Source organism: Pan troglodytes, chromosome 16 (genome assembly GCF_028858775.2).
Source record: "Pan troglodytes isolate AG18354 chromosome 16, NHGRI_mPanTro3-v2.0_pri, whole genome shotgun sequence".
NCBI lineage: Eukaryota > Metazoa > Chordata > Mammalia > Primates > Hominidae > Pan > Pan troglodytes.
Window position 1 is genome coordinate 5,645,803 of NC_072414.2, and position 25,841 is coordinate 5,671,643.

Here is a 25,841-nt window from a genome sequence, read left to right on the forward strand (position 1 = left end):
CGCTGTCCAAATCATTCATGTACTGCGAGGGAAGGGGCTGGCCATTGCTCCCTGCTTGATAGCCAGCCTGATCTGAGTCAAGTGTCACACGTAGTCCCAGTTTGGTCATTCCATCTTCCTTCAGAAGCTTCAGGAGCAAGGCAAAAAGCCTTGGCAACATGCTCAGTCAATCTACTGTGATCTGTAGGATCACGGAGGCAATTGTGCTTGTCATCGTTTTCTTGTAATCCCAGCACTAGGATTTCTAGGAAATCCTGGGAATCGTTTTCTAGAAAAAACACCTCTGTCCATATGATGACTTTTCCATTTGCTTTATATTCTGATCCATGGAATATCTTCACATTTGTTATAGTCTCCATGGACTTCCCATCTATAGGACTTACGACACCCTTGCTAACGTTCTTGTCATCATCCACCCACTGGATGTGGATGCTCCTGGGGATCCTCCGCGTCTGCCTTCCCACAGGTGATGGTGAAGTCCCTCGTCTCTAGCAGTGCCTGCCTCAAGGAACCCATGTTCTCTGCAGTGATCTGGACCATAACGCCATCTTCCACAATACTGGACTTGGCAAGATATCCAGAAGAGGATTTCAGAGCGCCACCGAACACAAAAAAACTGCTTTGAGTTTGCATATAGTTACAGTAGTACTGAAAAATCCTCGCAATTTAGGTTTTTGTTTTCAGTTTTGTTTCTCTGTTTTCTGGTGCATAATGACTTAATAAATATTCATTTAACAAAAATTGAAATCTCAAAGGTACATATAAATAAACAATATAAATAACCATCCTTATTACAGTTAACTTTGTGCTTTAAAAAAAAAAAAGGCATCCAAAGAAAGACAGACGTATTCATGCAATAAAATCTCAGCAATCCCTGCAATAGTCTTCCAGAATTATCAGCCCCTCCCATCTTAGTCTGGACAGAATGAAAAAAAAATTAGTTCTCTCGTGTTATTCTTTGAGCTCCAACTAGGAAAAATTACTGAAAACAGCTGGACGTTACAACTGTTTTGGGCAGAGAAGTCACACTGTTCAGGAGGACCCCATGGTAGAAACTGTTTTAAAAAAGTTCTTTTTACTTGAAATTACACAAGAAAGCAGAAAATGACATTGCAAAAAGGAAAAAAGTATAGGCAGGAACATTGTTACAGAAGCCAGGTGACAATGAGAAGTAGAGAGTAGAAAGCAATCAACCCTTTTGACCATTGAGAATGAGGAAAGTAGAAATTCAATGGCTCATGGATAGCAATAGTCACTCACATGTCAATAATAGGGATTCTGAAGAGTCAGACTTATGCATACACAGAGCATCTCTACCGCATGCATGAATTGTGTGTGAGTTTGGTGATAATGAAGAGAGACAAACTGCTGCATCAACTAATATACTCTGGGAGTGAAGAGCAGGATAAAAAAAAAACTGTAGAGACCACTACTCTAGGTCATTTAAGTATTTTAAGGAGAGAAAAATAACGTAATAGAAGAAAGTGATAACTATCTGGAGTGGTGGGATGGGTGGCTTCTGACACAGCTCCCATGTTTCTGATTCCACCTCCCGATATCTTGTATTATCTCCCCTTCTTGAGTATGAGCTGGACCTGCTGCCTTGCTGCTAAGAAACAGAATTCAACAAAAGTAATGCAGTGTTACTTCCTTGGTTAGGTAACAAGGAACTATGTCTTGCCCCTTGCTAGCCACCCCCAACTCTTGCTGGCATTCCCTCTTGCCCTCTCGCTTGCTTGCTTTGATAAAGAGAGTTGCCATGTTGTGTGATGCTTTGTGGAGAGGCCCACGTGACAAGGAACCAAGGGAGTTTACAGCACAACACCTGGCACAAAACTAAAGCCAACAACTATGTGAGTCTGCAAATAAATCATTCCCTGTCCAGCCTTAAGATGACTGCAGACTTTTAAAAGAGTGAGAGTCAGAGGCCACAGCTAATCCACATGTGGATTCCCACCAACAAAAATTGAAATAATGTGTGTTTTAAAATGCTAAGTTTGGGGGTGATATGTTACATATAAATAGATAAATAATAAAGATGGTTTGGCATGGAGATAATGACAGAAAGGAATTCGACTATTTTAATAGTCCAATGAAGAGGTATGAAAGATCTGAATTGGGATGGTAGCAGTGTGAATGATGTAAAAGATAAATGTGAGATTCTATAAAGTAAGATTTTATAGGACCTACCAATAATAGGGGTGAGAGGAGGATAGAGAGATGGGAGGGGGAAAGAGAGAAAAGGAGAGGGAGAAGTGGTAAATGAACACGATTTTTAGTTCAAGTCAGTAGGAAAACCACTGGCAGAGTTGTTTTATTTAAGCATTAGCAATTACTTTCCAAGCAACTGTGATGTGTAAGACATTATGTTATCTGTACTAGACACTGAGATGAACCCTCAAAATGATGATGCCCTCAAAATGGTATAGTGCAAAGTAGAATGTTGTGAAATTTTTCCTAATGGAGAAATTCGTCCAATTAGCATTTGAGGAAAGGTATGTGTGAGTTGGACTTTGGAAAGTAACATACAGAGATTAGCATTAGAAAGGAAGCAAAACATTTCATTAGACATATAAAGAAGTCAATAGTTTATTTTCACTAGATTGCAAGCATATGAAAAAGACAACGGGAAAATGTGTCTCAATTGTCAGCCTAAATTTAACATCTTATTCTGTAGTGAAATCACAGGACAAGTAAATAGATGTCTTGCACTTAGGACAAATTATTTAAGTTTGTTGAAGAAATGAGATGATTGATTTTATTTTTAAGTAATAAGTAATGTGAGAAAATCTGCGATCAGTAAGATTTATGTAGATCCAGGCTCAACAAACTACTGCCGATGGGCCAAATCTAGTCTGCAGCTCATTCATGTAAACAAAGTTTCATTGGAATATAGCCATCCTCATTCATTACGTAATGTCTATGGCTTTGACAGAGACTGTGCCACCTGCAAAGTCAAAAATATTTACTATCTGTCCCTGGACAGGAAACGCTTCTCAATCCCTGGTCTACATCATAAAATGGATTTGAGTAGAGAGAAAGAAAAAAAACTCATTAAAACATATGGGGTGTTACTGCCTTAAACAAGTAGTATACTAACAATAGAAATGGAAAGGAAAAGTTGGAGTGTGCATGTGGGTATGCCTCTGTGTGCATCTGTGTGTATGTGATGAAAGCTGTTTAAATGCAGGGTACAATATAGAAGAGGAGGCCGTCGTGGTGCTTAGATGGCTCTGAACTGACAGTCTCCTCCGTTAATATTTAAGTGTAATTTTGGAGGAATAAGTCTTTCCACTCAACTCTTAAGTGGTTTAATCAACTGGCCGTATTTTTTTCCTAATGGTTAGAAAGGATAAGTTACTCAGAAGGAAAAGTAGTATTGATTGAGAAAGAATTATAATGGAAGTGGGGGGTGATTGCATACTTCTAGGAAAGCTGGAGGGAACAGCTAAAAAACAGTGTGATACTGAACACTTGGATGAAAGCATGAGTGAAAGCAGGTGAGAGCAGCCCTAAAAGGAAGCCGGTTTGCACCAAAAGTAAACACGGGTTTTCATGCTGCCTCTTGTATATATGTATCAAAAGATACTGGTACTTAATGTATAAATTAGAATATTAACTTTTTAAATATGAATTGAACTTATATGGGGTTTAAAAAAATCAATTATTTAAAAACATCACCAGGTTCCTTTTGTTGTTTAAATTCTCTCCTGATAGAACTAAATAGGGGTCTCTTAAACAGGGTTCAAGAAGCAGAAACATACATAATGGTACTCAGGATTCAATGCATTAAAGATTAATATTCCTTGAATTAGAAGAGCCGAACTAAGCATCCAAACACCAGATATAGGTCTAGAATAGCAGATACATCTAAGTAGGTTTCAACTGTCTAAGGGCACATGCCTGGTGCAGGGACATGAACAAATTGTGAGTAAACAGGGATAAAAGCCCTATGAGGGATGTTTGACATTGAAATGTATAAAGTTTTTATTTAATCACAAAGTTTTCTATATTGGCTAAAATTTTATAATGATAATGAATTATTCATGTGAAAATTAAAAACTATTTTTTTGTATTTTTAAAGAAAAAAGCACAAATACACCCATAGAACACTGTGAAATATTATCTTTCACAATGTACACCAGGCCAGGAAATTATTGGGCTAATTTGAGTCTTCAACAAAATTTTACTTTGTGAAGAAATAAGACAATGCTGGAGGAACCAAGGTTTTCATTTGCCTGTGCTCCTTCTGATGCCATCTTTACTCTCCAGGTGAAAGGATGTTTCTGAGATCAATATTCCTCTCCTTTGATAGTTACCTTCTTTTAAAACTACTGAACACTGACTTACTCAGCTCTTCTCTATTCTTCCCCGTTTCCTCTGGGTCCTTTGATAATAGATGCTGGTATCCCTGTCTGTCATTCACTCCTATATGGTTCTCAGGATTTGTTTGCTGTTCCTCCCTCTGTTAACCTGAGCCTTACAGGCCAAAGTAAATTACTCTCCCAGCACCTTTTATACAGAGTGGTCCATAGTAGTTTTCCTGACACCTATGTTATTACACATTTCTCTCCAAGAACATCTCTAAAGCTTTATGATGTATACATTTGAGTTACCTTAGACCAATTGACCTAAACACAAGATATGCTGTCACATTTTAAGCTGCTTCCTCAGAATATGTTGGTTGAAATCTACTGCCTCTCCCTTGTCCAGGGTTTCTAAATACCCGTAGGGTAGCTTCTCAATAATATATATTACTAATAGCTCAGAATGATTATTATACTAACAAGAACTTTTTACTTTCATTGCTGTGTCAGAGGACTCGGAATATCATTAGCAAAACCTGTTTAGAACAGCCATCTTAAATCCTTGTTGAACCAATTCCAGCATGCTTTTAATTTAAGAAGTAATCCTGGCGCCGTGGCTCATGCCTGTAATCCAATCACTTTGGGAGGCCGAGGCAGGCAGATCACGAGGTCAGGAGATCCAGACCTTCCTGGCCAACATGGTGAAACCCCATCTCTACTAAAAATACAAAAATAGTTGGGCGTGGTGGCATGTGCCTGTAATCCCAGCTACTCAAGAGGCTGAGGCAGGTGAATCTCTTGAACCCAGGAGGCAGAGGTTGCAGTAAGCTGAGATCGTGCCACTGCACTCCAGCCTGGTGACAGAGTGAGACCCCATCTCAAAAAAAAAAAAAAAAAAAAAAAGAAATCTTGAGTAGTACATTCCTTCCCAAGATGAGCATGCAAACAAAGATAACATGACTTTTTATTCTATATGTACGTTTGAAAGATCTCTTTAGTCCTTTAAAAACTTCATGAGATGTATAATTTTATAAATATTGAGATGCTTTGGGAAAAATATTGAAGAAAGGCCATTTGATTAGGCATAAAGCACTTAAAGTGAATGCCAAGAAAGTTGCATAGGTCAAAATAGGTCCACAAAAATGTATAGATTAATGAACCTTCCAATGTAAACTGACTGTTTCTCTGAGTGTCTTTTATAATTATGGGTGAAGGCTGAGGATTGGGCCTGGCCCAGATATGGATTAGGGGTAAAATAAGCAGTGGCACACAAAAGATATTTTCCCTGAGGCATATTGACTGAATTATTGTGATATATGCAAGAATGAGGAGTTATTCCAGAAGATTTTAAGAGACAGAATAAAATCTTCAAGAGTATCACAGCAACTGGGAGACAAACTCATTGCAAAGAAGAGAGCCTGCCCCAAAAGCATGGCCAACTCCCTTGTTCAACACATTTCTAAGATTTTGAAGCTGAATAGGGTGAAATGCTAAAGGGCTAAGCCCAATACCCCTGAAATTAAAATTTAATCTCCAACAACATTTTTTGAGACTAATGAGAAGTAGTTCCAACCAGCTCTCAATCAAAAGCTCAAAAGGAACATACTTCAGAAACAGAGATAAGCCAAAGATGCCAGTCTTACTGAAACTAAAACTGAATCCTGACTGCTCCAATATCTGATTGTATTGGTAATGACTTTCTCCCAACACTATCTGCTTAATAGAGAAAAGTGGGAATACATTCTAAAACTAGTATTATCAGAATACTTTATTATTCTTTTATACACAATGTCCAGCATGATACAAAAAACGTCTAGATATGTGAAGTGGCAAAAATTTTATTAATCAAAACACATGTGCACAATAAGCACAGCTCACTGATTCACAGTTCAGAATTTAGCAGACAAATTTAGAATGACCGTTGCTAATATAATAAAAGTAGGCAAACTGGATGAAATGATGGAGATGGCAGCAAAGATTTAAATATCTATAAAAAGTCACACAGATATTCTAAAACAGAAACATAATAATTGAACTTATGTCACTGAATAGGTTTGCTTTAGAATAAATGTAGTAAAACAAGTTAACCTGCAAAGAGATTCATAGAAATAATATAAATTGATCTATAGAAATAATCTCAACTGAAGAGATTTAATAAAGCAGAACAAAAAAGACATAAGGCACTGTCACAACATCTACTATAACTAAGCTGGACATAAAGACAAGTGAGAGAGAATGGAGAAGAAGCAATATCGGAAGGGCCGTTGGTCAAAAATTTTGTAAAATTGATAAAGAATATCAACCTACTTGCAAGAAACTTAACAAAACCTAAGGAACATAATACAAATAAAACTTTACCTATCCAGATTATAAACTGCTGAACCAAAACAAAACTCTCAAAAGTAAGTAAAAGAGCACAAATAAGTATTCCAACAAAAACAATAGAAGCCGGAGACAAGGAAATGGCATTTTAACATGCTGAGGGGCAAATTTGCCAGTCTAAAATTTAATAACCAGTGAAAAAACACATAAAAGTGAAGCGCAGTAAAATATATTCAGACAAGTAATTGTTGAGAGAATGTTTGCCTAGGAGAACTGAACTACAGAAATACTAAGGAAAGTTCTTCAGACTAAGAAAAAATTATCCCAGAGAGAAGCATACAATTAGAGGAAGCAATGAAATTAACTGAAATAAAAGCCTTAAAATATTGGCACAAGAAGTTCTAAAGATCTGAGTAAGTTCTGTATGTATTATAGAAACTATATTTATGATTAACACATTTTACACACACACACACACACACACACACAAAATTCCAACCACATGTGGATTACCTGGTGAATCCTTACCAAAACTTAAGGAACTAATTGAACTAGTCTTACACAAGCATTTTCAGGAAATAATACAAAAGAAAGAACACTTTAATTTTTTTGTGGGAAGCCAGTAATCCTTGATACAAAAATCTGAAAGATATTAAAGAAGAGTAATTTATAAAGAATATTCACCATGAAAATAAACCTGAGAAGTAAGGATAAATATAATTAAATTGTCTTTTACAAAGTTTAAATGTTGAATAAAATATATGACAAAGAGTGGGAGTAGCTAAATAGTGTTCAACTGCTCTAAGGTCCTTACATTGTTGGAGAAGTGGAAAAAGTACGAACATACTTCAGAAACAGTAGTCCACAATAGTTGAGAATAAATATTATATCCTCTAGGATAACTAAGGTACTTAAGGTAGTCCACAATAGTCTAGAATAAATGTTCTGTAGGATAACTAAAGTACTAAAAAGGAATTACAAGTATTTTAATAAAATGAAAAATAAATAATTATTCTAAAAATGGAAAAAAGGCCAGGCGAAGTGGCTCCTGCCTGTAATCCCAGCACTTTGGGAGTCCGAGGCGGGTGGATCACAAGGTCAGGAGTTCCAGACCAGCCTGACCAACATGGTGAAACCCCATCTCTACTAAAAAATACAAAAATTAGCCAGGCGTGGTGGCGCATGCCTGTAATCTCAGCTACTCAGGAGGCTGAGGCAGGAGAATCACTTGAACCCAAGAGGCGGAGGCTGCAGTGAGCTGAGATGGCACCACTGCACTCCAGCAGGGGCAACAGAGCGATTAAAAAAAAAAAAGCCAAAAAAGGAAATAAGAATAAAAAAATATAGTACAAATATAAAAATATTAAATCCAGAATTTTAATACAGAAGATTGTTTCAGAAGATTGTTTCAGAAGATGTGGAATAACTACCACTCTTATAGACTGTTGTGTGAATGTGAATCTGAACAACCATCTTGAAAATTCTTTTGGGGAGATCTACTGAAGTTAAATGTTTGCATACCCTTTGACCCAGCAATTCCACTCCTGGGTATATATACTCATGATCAATGACTACTTCAGTCTAACAAAAGATATATATAAGATATTCAATTAGCATTATTTATAGTAGCCCAAAATTAGAAACAGATGAATCATCCAATAACACAGTTATATATTCATAAAATGGAATACCCCTATTAAAATTATAAAGTATGAACTATAGGTATATACAAGAATCTCATAAATTTTGAAAACCTAATATTGAATAAAATCAGCCATATGCAGGAGCATATATACTGCATGATACTATTTTTATGAAGCTCATTAACAGCCTATTAACATTAATTCATTAATGGAATGAATCTATAGACGGGGTTTCTCCCTTCGTCAGGGTAGTCTCAAACTCCTGACCTCAGATTACCCGCCTGCTTCGGCCTCCCGGGGTGCTGGGATTGCAGGCGTGAGCCACCATGCCCAGCTTATTTTTTTTTTCTTTTTTGGTAGAGACGGGTTTCTCCATGTTGGTCAGGCTGGTCTCAAACTCCCGACCTCAGGTGATCCGCCCGCCTCCGCCTCCCAGGGTGGTGGGGTTGCAGGAGTGAGCCACCGCGCCGGGCCCAATTTATTAATCAGAAAGGAACAGATGGGCCTGGCGTGGCGGCTCATGCTTGTGATCCCAGGACTTCGGATGGCCGAGCGCGGCGGATCGCTTGAGCCTAGGAGTTCCAGGCCGGCTGGGGCAACATGGTGAAACTCAGTCTCTCTCTCTCTCTCTTTTTTTTTTTTTTTTTTTTTTTGAGACGGAGTTTCCCTCTTGTTGCCCAGCCTGGAGTGCAGTGGCGTGGTCTCGGCTCGCCGGGCCTCCGCCTCCCGGGTTTGGGTGATTCTCCTGCTTCAGCCTCCTGAGTGGCTGGGATCAAGGGCGTGAGCCACCAAGCCTGGCTACTTTTTTATTTATTTATTTATTTATTTATTTATTTATTTTGGTTGAGATGGGGTTTCTCCATGTTGGTCGGGCTGGTCTCCTGCTCCTCACCTGGGGTGATCCGACGGCCTCGGCCTCCAGGGGTGGTGCGATTGCAGGCGTGAGTCACTGTGCCTGGCCGGAAACCCAGTCCCTTAACGGAAAAACAAAACAAAAACCACAAAGATTAGCCAGACCTGGTGGGCCCCCCTGGGTAGTCCCAGCTACTCTGAAGGCTGATGCAGGAGGATTGCTTGAGCCCGGGGTGGAGGTGGCAGTGAGCCATGATGGCACTGCTGCAGTCCAGACTGGGTGACAGAGCAGGACTGTGTCTCAGGAAAAGGGAAAGGAAAAAAAGAATAATAAAGGAAAAGAAGTATATAAAATTGCTAAATCCAGGAACAGCTTCACAGTATATTGAGAGAAATAGAGGCAAAGGTGAGCAGACACCAATGTTCACTTAGTGGAACTGCAGGTGTCCCCAGACAGGAGGCTGCTACTTTTCCAAAAGAAACCTATTATTGACCAAAAAAAAAAAAAAAAAAAAAAGGTGGTTTGTTACAATATACAAATAGCTAAACTTTATATAGCCACGACCGTCTTGCAGCACTGCTCTAAGCCTTTTCCTGCTCTGAAACAGCTACTATTGTTACCACCATTGTAGAGAAAACAGATACCAGAGGTTGTTGTGGAAGGACCAGGGAAACTGACTAGGAAATTGACTTGTAAGTTTAGGACTTAAAGGTTCTTCCTGTTTTGCTCCTTACATTGCCACATTTTAGTTAACATACCTCCTAAAATACTGGTCCTTTCTATATTTGGAGGGACTCGTCTTGCAGTTTGAAGTTTTTTCTTGCACTAAGTATTTGGTCAGAAGATCATGTGCGTTTTATGTCAGTTTAAGTTTAGACATTGTTCAGTAAGGAATGTAAATATGAGCAAACAGTTATCTGATTAAATAGAAAACCTAGAAGAAAAATCACCTATGAGAAAGTCAAGAAAATGTGAACTCTGGATTTGTGGCTATTTTCAGAATATTAATTTTTTGGTATTTAATGGCATTGTGAATATATTTATTTTTTAAAATTCCTTGTCTTCTACAGATAGATATACGGTAATTAAAAAATGATATGATGTATAGATTTTACTTGAAAATAATTCAGAGGAAGAAGGAATGTATATAAATGAAGTGGGAATATAAATGAAACAAAACTGGCTGTGGCCAGGTGTGGTGGCTCATGCCTGTAATCCCAGCACTTTGGGAGACGGAGGCAGGTGGATCACCTGAGGTCAGGAGCTCAAGACCAGCCTGGCCAACGTGGTGAAACATCATCTCTACTAAAAATACAACAGTTAGCCGGATGTGGTGCCGGGTGCCTGTAATCCCAGCTACTTGGGAGGCTGAGGCAGGAGAATCGCTTGAACCTGAGAGGCAGAATTTGCAGTGAGCCAAGATCATGCCACTGCACTCCAGCCTGGGCGACCACCGCAAAATCCCACCTTTAAAAACAAACAAACAACAACAAAAAAACAACAAAAACAAAAAAACTGTCCATGCCATGAATGAAAAATTGTTGATGATGTGTATATGTAGGGCAATTATATTATTTTTCTCAACTTTTTTTACATCTGAAACTTTCTATTGAACACATGGACACGTCCCTTGATAAGTGGGGCTGCTTCCCCATTACTCTCTCAGTAGCCCTTCTGATTTTCACTTCATCTTCATTCTTAGAGACTCTGGATTTTTTTTTTTTTTTTTTGGCAAGTTCAAGTATGTCTTGATCTATGCAAGGACTATCCAGCATGTCTACCTACTCAGCCATATTATCAGAAACAGAAAAAGTGTCCAGATTCTTGTCTTTTCCTGTTAAGATTTTTAAAATTCCAAGAACAGTCACCTTCTACTGGACACTCTGATGTTGGAAGACAAAGCATATTTCGTAAGTGGCATGATTTCTGTCCTCAAGTTTAGAACAAAGCCACAGATTTCAACAACCCAAAAATAACTTACTGGACTCACCAAATTTAGAAAGATGGAGATTATTTTAAAAAAAGAAAACCTTAATTTACTATGTGACCTCTAAGTATCTCAACTGAAAATTGTAAAGATAGAAAGGTAAATCAAAAGATGCAGATAATCATGCACTTAATGAAGCGCTAAAAAGAGTTTCATTTTCTCACATTTTTTACTGGTACTCTAGCTATTTGCAAGTACATATAGAACTACAGTGTTACATATAAACTACCAAAAAGCAACTTTTTATAAAAATTTTATTATTATTATACTTTAGGTTTTAGGGTACATGTGCACAAAGTGCAGGTTAGTTCCATATGTATACATGTGCCATGTTGGTGTGCTGCACCCATTCACTCGTCATTTAGCATTAGGTATATCTCCTAATGCTATCCCTCCCCCCACCCCACAACAGGCCCCGGTGTGTGATGTTCCCCTTCCTGTGTCCATGTGTTCTCATTCTTCAATTCCCACCTATGAGTGAGAACATGCGGTGTTTGTTTTATTGTCCTTGCGATAGTTTGCTGAGAATGATGGTTTCCAGTTTCATCCATGTCCCTACAAAGGGCATGAACTCATCATTTTTTATGGCTGCATAGTATTTCCTGGTGTATATGTGCCACATTTTCTTAATCCAGTCTATCATTGTTGGACATTTGGGTTGGTTCCAAGTCTTTGCTATTGTGAATAATGCCGCAATAAACATATGTGTGCCTGTGTCTTTATAGCAGCATGATTTATAGTCCTTTGGGTATATACCCAGTAATGGGATGGCTGGGTCAAATGGTATTTCTAGTTCTAGATCCCTGAGGATCTAGACACACTGACTTCCACAATGGTTGAACTAGTTTACAGTCCTACCAACAGTGTAAAAGTGTTCCTATTTCTCCACATCCTCTCCAGCACCTGTTGTTTCCTGAATTTTTAATGATCGCCATTCTAACTGGTGGGAGATGGTATCTCATTGTGGTTTTGATTTGCATTTCTCTGATGGCCAGTGATCATGAGCATTTTTTCATGTGCTTTTTGGCTGCATAAATGTCTTCTTTGGAGAAGTGTCTCTTCATATCCTTTGCCCACTTTTTGATGGGGTTGCTTGTATTTTTTTGTAAATTTGTTGGAGTTCATTGTAGATTCTGGATATTAGCCCTTTGTGAGATGAGTAGGTCGCGAAAATTTTCTCCCATTTTGTCAAAAAACAGCTTTTTAAGAAATGAGACTAATCTAGCAACTTTATTGAGAGGACGTGAAGTGTTTGGTTAGGAATGGTGCAATTGGTGGTGGTTGTGGACATGTGAGATGTAAGATGCCTCAACTTCCAACGTTGTTCAGAAGCAATCCAGCTTTCTGAATTATTCTTATGAATTCTGGATTTGAAACAGTAACTTCCCAAATGGCAGGGGCTTTCAGCAGAGAGGAACCTGGAGGGACCCTGTCCCTGACACCTTCTGGGTTGTTAGCTCCAGATCAAAAGAACTCCTGATTTGGAAAAAGCTTCTTGAAAAGAAGAGGGGAGGTGACCTTGGTGAAGCCTCTGGGGACATGAGCTATTTTTGGGGCTTTTGGCAGGAAAAGAGCTTTTGAAAACGGAGATAAGGCATGGTATTAAAAAGGCTTACATTGGAGAAAGAAGTCATAAAACTCCATACAGTTAGGGCAATAGTTTTGTTTTTTACTAGGACAGCATCAGTTTATTGGATTATTTATATAACATAAGCAAGGTCTCTTTTTTAACAATTAACAACTGGATTTTGTTTTCTACTATAGGTGCAGTTTATCATTCTGAATCCAAAGCCAAGGAATATAAACATGTATGCAAACGAGCTTGTCAGAGGGTGTGAACACAATGTGTGTGATCTATGCTTTTCAGTTTTGAACATAAAGCAGTGGCTCTGAGCGCGACCCGGAGGGCGACGCCGCGGCCGCAGCCATGGGTGCTGGGCCTGCAGGGGCGCGGGGGGGAGGGGGGCGCTAGGACCTGCGGGGCCGGGCGGGAGAGAGGGCTGCCGGGACCGGCCCTAGACACTGAGCCGCGGTGGGATCCCCGCCGGCTCTGCGAGGCCCTGCGAGCGCCAGGGAGGCGCCTCGAGGGAGCCGGGCAGCCGCCGGCCACTTCAGGGGGGCCCGCCACTTCTGGGCGGTCGAAAGAGCCTTGGGGGCACATCTCGGGGTGCGGTGACCCGCCCGGCGCATTTCGGGGGTCGGGGCGCATTTGCCAGGGGACATCTGGAGCCCGGCCCTGCTTCTGTCGGGCTCCAGGGTACCCCTGGATGGCTGCGCTGTGCCCTCGCCGGCCGCCCGGGCGCCACAGCGGCTGAGTTCGCCGGGATCGCCGGGCCGCCGCCGCCCTTGCCACCCGCTGCATGCTCGGCGCCCGGGCCGCGCCCACCTGGACGCACTGGGCCCCCTGGTCCCCTCCGTGCCGCCGCCGCCGCTGCCCTCTATGTTCTACGTGGGCCTGTTCTCCGGTACTACGCCTTCCTCATGGAGTACATCGTCCTCAACGTGGGCCGCGTCTTCCTGTCCGAGGACATGGACCAGGCGCTCGTGGACCTCGGCGTGCTCTCCGACCCCGGCTCGGGCCTTTACGATGCTGACTCGGAGCTCGACGTCTTTGATGGGTACTTGGAGTAGGGTCTCGACTGCCGTTCCCCTCTTCCCTCCACGATCCGCAACCCACGCCCTGGACCAGCCGCCCAGATCCTGCCGCCGCAGCTGGTTGGGGGCACCATCTGGACGGGGATGGTTCCCTAGGAGGAGACCCTCCCCTGCCTCCGAGGCCTGCCTGCTCCCCTCAAAAGCTTCGTGCCAACAGAGAGGTTCCTGTTTGGACCCAGGAGAGTGGAAGAGAGATTGGGACTGAGTGCTGAGGTTGGGAAGGCACCTGCTCCCACAGAAGGGGGAACGCAAGGGGCGTCCCAAGACCTCATCTGCCTGCAGCGTCACACCGATGGCCTGGCCTTGGCTTCTGATTATTTGCAACTGCCATGGATGTTTACAGGAACCCAGCCAGAGTTTGCCTCCCTGCACTTCATCCCAGAGGCACCTGCTTCCCCCACTTCACCTTCGGAGAGGACACTTCAAACTGCGGACACACGCAGAAGCAACTCCCAGCTCCGTTTGATGTGAGTTGAGCCTTCAGGCCAGCTGGGTTTAGCCCGAGGCTGGTCTTAGACGCAGCGACTGTTTCAGGGAGTGACTCAGAAGAAAAAGAAGCTGAGGAAGCTGTTGGGGGGCTGAGGATGGGATTCTCGCTTCTTCATTTCAGGTTACTCGTTCTTCAGCAAGTTGGCAAAACAGATATCATGCTGGTGAGTGCCACGTTACTCCCCTGGCTGGAAATGCTTTTCTGAAAGTATGAGTGTTGTGCCTACTTAATTCTGATAAACCTGTTTAAGCAATACTTAGGAGGCTGTCTTCTTTGGATTAAAAAAATGTATGCAACTCCAAAAAAAGAAAAGAAATTCAACATTTAAAAGTTTCATTTCTAGGGCAGTCTTCCGGTTTGGACTACAAAATTATTTTGCTCGTTTTTGTAGGGGATCGTTTTGTGTTGTTTTGTGTCTTTCTCCACATGATGCTTAGCTCTTTCCCCACTTCCCAGATTAAAGTCTGTATTTTTGTAATTGTGGGCACACAATCGTATCTCTTTTAATCTTTGCAACGATGTTGAACTTCTGTAGACAGAAGGATAGAGAAAACAGCTTAAAGGCAGTCAGTGTGTTTTTCCATGAAGGGAAAAAAATAAATAAAAAAATTAAAATGGGAGCTTTTTTAAGAGAGATTGTCCTATATTTTTTCATTCTGTTTTTCATCACGTAGTTTGTATCATAGCAAGTTCATTGTCATTCCAGAGTTCAGCTTTGCCCTTGTCCTCAGTTGTGCTTTTTTCCCATTGGTTTTTGAGGTTTTGCTAAATTGTTGAATATTTAATGTGGGGACAGGAATGGACTCAAAAGAAATGTTTTTTATTTTGATTCTTACTAGTAGGCAAACCTTCCATTACTTTTTATGCAAATAGAATCTAGTTGAATATTGTATATCAAGTAAATATGCGTCTCTCTGCTCTTTTCATTGATATTTACATAACATTAAAAAGATTATACTTTATCAGAGATTCAAGCTTTTTCTTATGAATGAAGCCCTATAAATAAGAATATTTTGTTACAGGGATTTTGTTCTTTTGAAATTTATAATGATAAAGCTAAAAGTTCTCTAAGCTGTTTTATATTTTTTCTTATTTTTCAAAGTGTGAAATTTTTCTATCATCTGAAAATAAATTTTATATAACTATAGTCCTAGAAATCTAATACATTTGAATTGTATATTTAGCCTCTTTAATATTTCCAATGAATACACTACTTAAAAGTTTAATTAGGAATACAGTTCTTAGTTTTTGAGCTTTCTCTTTGTTGACTAAATTGAAATGTTAATAATTCATTTATAAATGACTTTTCCTTCTCTCTCTTTTCCTCTCCTAATTTATGCTCAAGGCCAGGTGATTTTATAGACCTTTATTCTGTGTAGTTTATATTACAAAATAATATGTTACATCTTGATTTAGAATTTACATTATAGTATCCAAAATGTTTTTGTCAAATGTGTGCTTTTATCCTCAGATTCTGGCGCCCCTGTGACTCAGAGTCACTTCTTTTTAGGTATGGAGAGTATTAACTGGGGGAGGAGAAATGATTCGTTTGAGATTTAGTTATCTATATAAAAGACGAATTGTCAGGATATTTGAACCAAACTGGGTCATACAATTTCTGTGGCTATTTTGAATAGCCTTACAATGAATTAAGCTTACTAAATTCCTTGTACTTTTCATTTAATAGCTAGATGTTATTGTTTTAATTTGAATAATATTAAGTGAGCCATATTACCAATTAACCTGAATATAAACCCTTGCTTGTTTTTAATCTGAGTAGTTTATGTCTTAAAGTATGGAATGGAACTAGTGGTCAATTTTTATTAATCTAAGTGTCTCCCATACTTCTTTAAGCTTTTGGAAAGTTTGGGAAGTTGTGATTTTGCAATGAATAATCTCTCCCCTTGGTTTCATAGGCAATTGAAAAGCTGCAGGCCGGTGCTCTTGCAACTGACGTAGTCACTGCAGCACTGGTGGAACTTGAGGTATTTCTTTTCTCTGTTTTATTGAAAATATTTGTGAGTTTATCTTTATTGTTCTTAAATGACATGAAACTGTTGAGTTAGTTAACCATAATATGACCAGTGTTGCCCACCAATATTAGCACAGTTATGAAGAAGCCTATGATATTGTTGTTTTCATTGGTGACTTTTCTGAGTAATATAAAAGTTGGTTAAATTCCTTCCTTTTCTTGATTTTTTTTTTTTTGTGAGATTCGTGAATACAAAAGTTAGTGATGGGATACTTAAGTTTCTCATTTTCAGTAGGAAAATCCTTGAAGTTAACCCCCAAAAAGTGATGTATGTTCTGTTGTTTAAAAATAAATTCCAACTGTCTAGAAGTGCCTAAGAAGGGGAAGATTCTTCACGAACGTAACAGTTAGATATATACCCTGAAATTGTGTGCTGTGAAGTGTGCCTTGTCCCAGTGTTACGGTTAGGTTTGTCCCCAGTTTACTGTGGACATCGAATAATTGAGTGGGGAGGCTCTCACGTTTGCCATAATTTTTTATACTCTAGAGTGAGGTCCTCTCAGTTCTCTTGATTTGGACCCTTGATGAATTTGTGCAGGGGATATTGAGGTCTTCAGAAGATTGACTTGCTGCTCAAACTTGGAGAAGATAGATTTGTATCTATCAGTTGAGAGGATTATCGTGAAAAATATTTTTCTGGTTGAGAATACTCCTTAGGGAATCAAGTAAGACATGATGACGAAACAATGATGAGTTTGAGGGAAGAGATGATAGTTAAAGGCGACATTTCCAGGTTGACTGGGTTGTGGCCCTTGTATTCAGGCTCTCATACCAGGGCACGCACCCTTTCATGCCTTTCCTTGTGAAAATTGCCCAGGTGTTTACCAAAAGTCCTAGCCGTGTTTTCTGTATATTCTCATGCTTAATTGTGGACCTGAGCTTTTGATCATGCTTTGTAGATTTTAATTTCTCTTGGTAATGTCAGATTGGTCCTAAGGTAGTCAAGGAAGGTGAAAGAATATGGTGGGCACCTAGTTCTATTGAATCTTACATGGGGATGTGTGATGCCCTCCTAATATGACTGATACATTTCATGCCAGCTCTACCAGTCATTTGCCATGTGTCCATGGGTGTGGCACAGTCTGTCCTTGACTCAGTTTCCCTATTTATGAGGATAATAATTCCCACTTCACAGAGTTGTGAAGATTAACTGAGTTCATATATGACTAATACAGGACAGTCTCTTAAAACAGTGTGTGGCACGTAGTAAGCACCCATAACTGTTAGCAATTATTACAGTTATGAGATGCTTTGGAAGTGGTATGTATGAGATGAATATTTATGGTAACTATTAATGACAAGTTTTACAGCATCAAAGAAAGGTTAATTATATGTTGAGGATCAGAGGAGAAAAATGACATAAGAAAGAAGATAGATGTATTTACCACCAAATGTTACCTTTACTCAAAACAGACACACAAAGAGGGCTTCATCTAACTTAACTAATTCAATTGTTAGTTGAAAATTACTTGCATGGAGTCAGCATAAGTTTGGGAAAGAAGGTTATTGAGTAGCTGGAGAATATACTAGAATGGCAACCATGAATGCAAAACTGAATAAAATTAAGTTTCTCTTTTTATCTTAGAATAACTTTAATTTTCCTAAGTCATACTTATATATCATGTTTAATATTTCATTCTATTTTCCCCTAGTGTTGAATCTGACTTTTAAGGGGTTTACTTATTTATACTTAAAAATGATAAGAATACATTTTGAAATAATGAGTTTCTCCTGAGTAAGTGGACTTATAGTTTTGGATAACTTGTGTTTTTTTAAGAGTGCGGATATGAATTTAAAGGAAAAAAATTTCTTGTTCTATTATTTTTGATTGGAATAAGTCATAAGGATAATGGTAGCATAGAATTCTTCCCCAAGTGACTTTAGTGCATCCCACACCTCAACTTTCAGTTATTTTATTTTATATATATATATATTTTTTGAGATGGATTCTCACTCTGTAGCCCGAGCTGGAGTGCAGTGGTGCGATCTTGGCTCACTGCAACCTCTGCCTCCCAGGCTGAAGTGATTCTTGTGCCTCAGCTTCCCATGTAGCTGGGACTACAGGCATGCACCACCACACCCAGCTAATTTTTGTATTTTTTTTTTTTTTAGTAGAGATGGGGTTTCACCATGTTGACCAGGGTGGTCTTGAACTCCTGAGCTCAGGTGATCCACCTACCTCGGCCTCCCAAAGTGCTGCGATTACAGGTGTGAGCCACTGTGCCTGGCCTCAACTTTTGATTATTAAATTTGTGGAAGAATTTCAATTATCTTTAACAATTAACTTTTGTATGGACTCTTTGATTGAAATATATGTTAATAGTTTAAGGTTAAGCTTACACTAACAGGAAGAATTTTCCTAAATCTTAAGAATTATGTTGGAAATCATGCTTATACTGCCCCCTGCAGTTTCTCTCACCTTGAATAATTGTGATTCATTACCTTAAAACAGGATAGGTTTTCAGATGGACGTCAGTTGGGGAAGTATTGTAATAGCTTGGGTCAATGGAAAGATGTAAGAAGATTGGATTCTAATATTTCTGTACTTAGAGAAATATAAGTAGCAGTATTGAGTCCTTTCAGAATACTGAAAAGTGCTGAGAAAAATTCTGGAGAGCCTTATTAATAATGCATTATGTTTAATTTGAGAATAAACACTTATCTTTAGTTTTGGTCAGTCTATTCAGTTAAGTCATGTCTGGATTATTGAACAGATGCAAACAGTCATTGTTCTTTTCTCTTTAGACTTCGGGATATACTTTTTGATTTAAAAAATGATGTTCTTGCCACTGAGCTTAAGGAAACAATACATAAACATATTTTTAAAATTTGCCCGTTATATTATTACTTAGGCAGATATTGAAATTGATATGAATTCCTTAAATACTAATTGTGGATTGAAATGACTGAAATGTTTTAATGGTCTTTATTGCCTAGAAAGAGTATCTGGCCATATATTTTAAAAATGTGATAATTTGTATTTTCCCAAATAGTGAAAAGTATACTGATCTTAACTCCATGCAGTGGAGGAGGAAGAGACAAGGCAAAAGAAATATGTGTGTGTGTGTGTATAGTAGTGTGTTCCACACACACTAAAGGGAATTATGCAGACATATCATTTTTTAGCTTTTCTTAGAGACTGATAATTTTGTGTGGTTTTATTTTTCTTTACCACCACTACAGACAAGTGATGTCATCTTAAGACTGTCACTTCTGGACAACAGAATGAGGTGTTTTCTTCATTTAAGTAAAGGAGGGGCAGGTGCAAAAGTTCCTATCTATTAAATTGACCACCTTCTCCCTTTAGAGTTTTGGGAGGGAAGGTGGCTGCTTCTGTATGAGAGGTTTTCTGCAGTGTGGAAATGCAAATGATATTACTCCAAAGTATATTTTGTTTATATTCAAAATGTAGGGAAGGAAATGGAAAGGTCAGTTTATAGATCATATTTTAATGATTTATTGGTAAGTTGATTCATTCCTGTTGTTTCATATAGCTTTTTTGAGATTATCTTAATAACTGATGGGAAAGTGAATTCTGTTCACTGGATGGTATAACTCTGGTTTCACTCACAGCAGAGAAGATTAATATTGTGAAAGAATTTGGTCTTCATATTTGGGACTATACATTTGGATGCCAGTTGCTTTTTTGGCTGCTTTTGAAATAGTTTTGGATCAAGTAGTGACAGTGGATTTAAGATCCCAGACCATAATTTTGCATATTTTACATGGTAAAACTTCTAATGTGAATTTCTTTTTTGAGAAAATTGGATATAGAACTGGGTGAGTCATGATGCTACCATTTTCTTAGGATTGTTTCTAAAGAAGAAAGTGTTTCATGGATTCTGATAGAAAATGAACTATTTATAAAATACTGCCTGAAGCTCCTTTTGCACAATGGTGTTTTTCTTAAAAAGTACAAAGACGTGGTTTAAAAAAGTCTAATGAGTAATAATAGGTGAAATATGAATGACAGACTTTTGGAAGGTAATTTATAATCTTTTGTGAGAAAACTGATGAATTTCGCAGAGGTTTTGAAGATGTTGTTGTAACCTTTGAGAAATTTTGGTTAATTCATTCTGAAAACTGATTATTTTGGTAGGTAGAATACCGTGTATTAAGAATAGTGATAGGGGCCGGGCACAGTGGCTCACGCCTGTAATCCTAGCACTTTGGGAGGCCAAAGCGGACGCATCACGAGGTCAGGAGATCAAGACCAGCCTGGCCAATATGGTGAAACCCCGTCTCTAATAAAAATACAAAAATTAGCTGGGCATGGTGGCGCGTTCCTGTAATCCCAGCTAGTTGGGAGGCTGAGGCAGAAGAATTGCTTGAACTGGGACCCAGGAGGCAGAGGTTGCAGTGAGCTGAGACTGCACTGAGACTGCACCACTGCACTCCAGCCTGGGCTACGGACTGAGACGCCGTCTAAAAGAAAAAAAAAAAAAAAGAATAGTGATAGGAATAGCTTTTACGTTTTATGTAGTAAAAGGCAAATTATACAGGTTCCTTTGTTAAAAATCTTTTGTTGAACTTCTGTTATTAAAAATGGACTGTGAAGTTTTTTATTCACTTAATTCATGCTTTAAAGCTCCCTATGGTCAGGGGAGATGCTAATTCATGGTTAAAACTCGTTTCTTGTCCAAATGCTTTAGCGTTTATAGGGCAGATTATATTGGGCCAAGTTTTTAGTCATTCTGTTAAAAACAGTTCATCGTCTTTGGATCTCTGTGTAATACAAATATTGCTTGCTTGTAAACTCTAGGGTAGTCCTTCAAGAATAACTTGTTCAGATGACTGATATTTTGGTATGTAAGAGAAAGAAAGTAGGTATTTTCATTATATATTTATATTATTATATATAATACTGTTATACATTTGTCTGTATCTTTGTTGTTGTTGTTGAGACAGATTCTTGCTCTGTCGCCCAGGCTGGAGTGCAGTGGTATGATCTCGGCTCACTGCAATCTCTACCTCCCAGGTTCAAACGATTTTCATGCCTCAGCCTCCTGAGTAGTTGGGACTACAGGTGTGCGCCACCACACCTGGCTAATTTTTTTGTGTTTTTAGTAGAGACGGGGTTTTGCCACGTTGCCCAGGCTGGCCTCAAGCTCCTGGCCTCAAGTGATCCATCTGCCTTGGCCTCCCAAAGTGCTGGGATGACAGGTGTGAGCCACCGTGCCCAGCCAGGTCTGCATTTCTTTAAGGCAGAGATCTCCAGAATGGGAATGTTGGTCACACTTGAGTAGTTCATTGTGAGTGGACCCCAGCCCAGGCCTCTTGTGCAGCTGCAGGAATAGGCCATATTCTCTTCCCTGGGCTTTATACTTCTGGCTGGAATTGTCTGTGTGCCTCAGGGGGATAGAAGAAACTTCTAAGGCCTGGCAGTCCTTGAAATGCCTAGTGGTCATGGAGATGGTGTGGCTTCCTGATGGCATATGGGCATACCTAGGATGGAAGGGGACATTGGGAAGAGCTGATACATTTCCCTTTTCCCTCACCAAACTTATAACAAGTTTTCTTGTGAGCAGATGCTTAACCACACCCTGCTCCCTACTGTACTTCAGTCATTTGGTTTTTATTGCAAAAAAGGAGGGGCATCTACTTTAAGGTCGTTTCTGTGATTTGGGAAGTTTAAAATTATTTAAATAAACGAGCATCTCGTTTCCTGTACGTTTTTATTTTTGTAGAAATTATGTTTTCATAAGCAGAGTGGTCCCTTGCTCTTTCCCCAGCACCCCCTGCCCCCCAGTAGAGCTGACCACACTGGAAAGACAGCTTGATGCATTTAGCTCACATTTACGTAAGTGCTCATTAACTATGATGTGGCTGGTGAGTCTAATTTTAGACCTACCACCCTTGAAAATCTCATTTTTCTCTTCCATTGATAATATCTTTTATTCTCTGTAAGGGGAGTGGGATGTGTTTCTATGTATGTGAAGTAGAAGATTTACCTTTTTTCTTTTGTAGTACTTACAATGTTTTCATTGCATGAAATTTGAGTTTTGACCTTAGGTGCTCTTTTTTCCTTTTTTTTTTTTTCTTAACTTGGTATTATTGATGATTTCAAAGATCCTATTTTTGCCTGTCTGTTTAGCAGTATTCCCAGTGGTGCCTCAGTATTTCTGTGTATTCCAGCTGTTTATGGAGTCTCTATGTTTCTCTGCATTTTTTATTTTTTGAGGTGTACACACACAGTTACGCTTCATGGAGTTGCATCCAGCCAAGTATCCATGTTCTTCTTGTGAAGAGGCAGAGAAAATCACCTCTCCCAAGAATTTCCACCTTCTGAACAAGGGAAATGTATCCTGAAGAGCCGTACATAGATGGGAGGCAACTTGTTTGCTTGTTCTGCTGCTGGAGCATTGATTTAATTAGAAGACAGGCTGTGGGTGGCCATGTGCACACAGAGAAGCACCAGACAGAGCCCGTTTAGCCTGGGACAGTAAGAGTAAGTTACACTCTTTTTAAAACACTTTTTTGAGTACTGATGCTGATTCTTGCCTTCAGTACTAAGGGGCAACTTGTAACTTACTCTTTGTGTTTACACATAGATACATCTGTTCTTTTTCTGAGACCCTAGAAATGACACATGCTCTCTAGCACAAAGTACCTGCGCAATGGAAAAGCAGTGATTTCTTCCCCAACCACCCTTTTTTTTTTTTTAAGAATAAAAAGAAAATGGAATCAATGATTACATTCTAGATTAATTTTACACTGTAGCAAACCCGGTGTTAGCGTTTGACCAAGTCAAAACACTTAAGTATAGAGCTTGTCATGCTTTTACTTTGTAGTAATGGGAACATGAGAAACGATTTTAGCCTTTTCCAGCCATTTCTTGATAAGGTATGTGGGTCTCATCAGATATATTCATCCTGGACGAACCTAGTAGAAGAGAGGGTCCAAGATCAGACCTAGCAGTTCCTGAGGAGCATGGAACCCTATATGTGTGCCCTTGTTTTTCTCTGGGAGTTGTTACTCTCAAAAATATACTTCATTTTGGAATTCAGTTTTGAGCTACCTAAAGCCACATATGGTAGTGTGGTGGAGTTAGTGGAAATCCTGTGTTTTTGACTATGTGGAAGCAATTTAGACTTTTGGATTTTTGAGTGTAAAATGTCTTCTAGTCCTATATTAATAGGGATATTACACAAAAGGGATTTAATTAGATTCATTGGTCCTAGGATTTATAGTGTTGTGATTTTTGAATCTCTGTGTGTGTGTGTGTGTGTGTGTGTGTGTGTGTGTGTGTGTTTGTGTTTGTTTGGATCTGTATCATTTGTGGCATCAGGTTTATACCTTAGCATCTACTGTTTTGGTTTGTTTTGCTCTTGGTAATGAAGGAAGTAGGCTAAAAAGATTTTTCTATGTTTGGAAAATCAGAGGCTGGTATGACGGTGTTTAATTTCAAAGACTACCTTTTGATTTTAAGTTTTTTTCCATCTCTCAAACCCACTCCTTTATTCAGAATCTGGAAAAGAATGAGGAAGAAACTTAAGTTACATAATTTTTAAGATTCTCGGCCTGGCACGGTGGCTTACACCTGTAATCCCAGCACTTTGGGAGGCCAAGACGGGCAGATCACGAGGTCAGGAGATCGAGACCATCCTGGCTAACATGGTGAAACCCCGTCTCTACTAAAAATACAAAAAATTAGCCAGGTGTGGTGGCGGGTGCCTTGTAGTCCCAGCTACTTAGGAGGCTGAGGCAGGAGAATGGCATGAACCCAGGAGGTGGAGCTTGCAGTGAGCCGAGATCGCGCCACTGCATTCCAGCCTGGGCGACAGAGCGAGACTCCGTCTCAAAACAAAACAAAACAAACAAAAAACCAGATTCTCATCAAGATTCTAAATCTTGCTCTCCTCTCTTTCTTTCTCTTTCATGTGTTCATTACCTAAGTATTAGAATAATGAAGGATTGTACCTCACTATAGAAATCAGCTTAAAGTTGAATCTTAGACATACCAATTGACAAAAGTTTTTTGGCCATTCCCATTGCCAGGCAGTTTTTAGTGGCAGTCATTCTCACTCAGGGTCCAGCCTCCTGCATAGTGTACACATTTCCTGACAGCTCATGACACGCATGTACTGTAACACAGGACATCAACACTATAACACATTCATAGTGGGGAATTGATTTATGTTTCCTTTTTCTGGAGTATGTGCAAATGTAAGCATATTTTCTAGTGGGTTGGAAGTCTTTTTATTAAAAAAACCTTAGTAGAGAACTTAAAAGTTACTAGTATCCCTCTTTCCAGTTCTGACCATGTCATTTGATAAAAGGATGGTTTAAATTATTATAATTCCATGGTCTGTTAGGTTCTTCTTGAGTGATATTTCCATATTATTGTCAATATGGTTAAAAGGTATAATTATTTAGGTTGAAGGGAAGTATAAGTAGATATGTACAACAGATGGTAGCCTCTAGCTGAGATCCCAAGGAGAATATTCTGTTACTGGGAAAGGGTGATTATGTGTTTATTTAGCAAACACAAAGTGTTTACCATGGTGCCAGGCACTCTTTAAGCACTTTACAAATATTGGCTCATTAGTTTTCACAAGTGCCCTGAGATGGGTACTGTTGTTAGCCCTGTTTGATGAGGATACTGATGCACAGAGTGGTTAAGTAATTTCCTCAAGGTCACATAGCTAGGAAGTGTTGGAGCCAGAAATGGAATCCTGCTGCCGTGACCCACTCAGTCAATTTTTTTTTTTTTTTGAGACCGAGTCTTGCTCTATTGCCCAGGCTGCAGTGCAGTGGTGCAATCTCGGCTCACTGCAACCTCCGCCTCCTGGGTTCAGACGATTCTTCTGTCTCAGCCTCCCCAGTAGCTGGGACTACAGGCTCCTACCATTACACTGGCTAATTTTTGTATTTTTAGTAGAGATGGGGTTTCTCCAAGTTGGCCAGACTGGTCTTGAACTCATGACCTCAGGTGAGGCACCTGCCTCAGCCTCCCAAAGTGCTGGGATTACAGGCCTTAGCCACTGCTCCCGGCCCTTCATTCAGTTTAATCAACAAATGAACAGCGTCACTGAAGATCCCTCAAACTCAGTGATGAACACATCTGAAAAAGTTAAAGGAAATTAAGTTCAAAGAAGAAGCTTTTCATTGTCACCATTGTCCGTGAATGTAGTGATCTAAAAATTCTCTTTACCATTGTGCTTTAAATAGTGATTTAATTTTGATCTTTAAATGTCAATAGACTATTGATATTTTGATCTTTAAATATCAAATATGTATGGACTATGTGAATATTGAAAAGAAAATATGAACAGTCACTTTTACAGTTCGGGTTTTTGTCTTAAAATTTTGTTGTAATTTCTCTTCCTAATCTTAGATCTGTTTGAGAAGATGGTTCCTGTGTGAGTGCGGCAGTCTTTGGCTGCCTGTGATCAGAGGAAAGCTGATTTGTTAACAGATCAATTGCTCAGATGAGAGAAGCCACCACTTTGGCAAATGGGTAGGTAGAGCTTAATTTTAGAGCCTAAAGTTTTCCGTTTGGTTGTTCTTTAGTTTATGAACATTTTAGTTTCTGAGCTTAGAGCTAAATGT

At 39.4% G+C, this 25,841-nt stretch overlaps 1 protein-coding gene and 2 pseudogenes across 1 annotated transcript in view; all 3 read left to right on the top strand.

Annotated features, from left to right (window-relative positions):
* The window catches only part of LOC750127 (WASP homolog-associated protein with actin, membranes and microtubules), a 55,932-nt gene extending 30,215 nt beyond the window's left edge, over nt 1-25,717 (top strand). Inside the window, 3 exon segments of the mRNA XM_054667347.2 lie at nt 16,174-16,242; nt 22,471-22,737; nt 25,627-25,717. Of these exon segments, the coding sequence (XP_054523322.1) occupies nt 16,174-16,242; nt 22,471-22,578 (177 nt within the window). The 3' untranslated portion in view covers nt 22,579-22,737; nt 25,627-25,717.
* LOC134806984 (dexamethasone-induced protein-like) lies at nt 13,381-22,488 on the top strand (annotated as a pseudogene).
* The window catches only part of LOC107968467 (programmed cell death 6-interacting protein-like), a 51,677-nt pseudogene continuing 51,047 nt past the window's right edge, over nt 25,212-25,841 (top strand).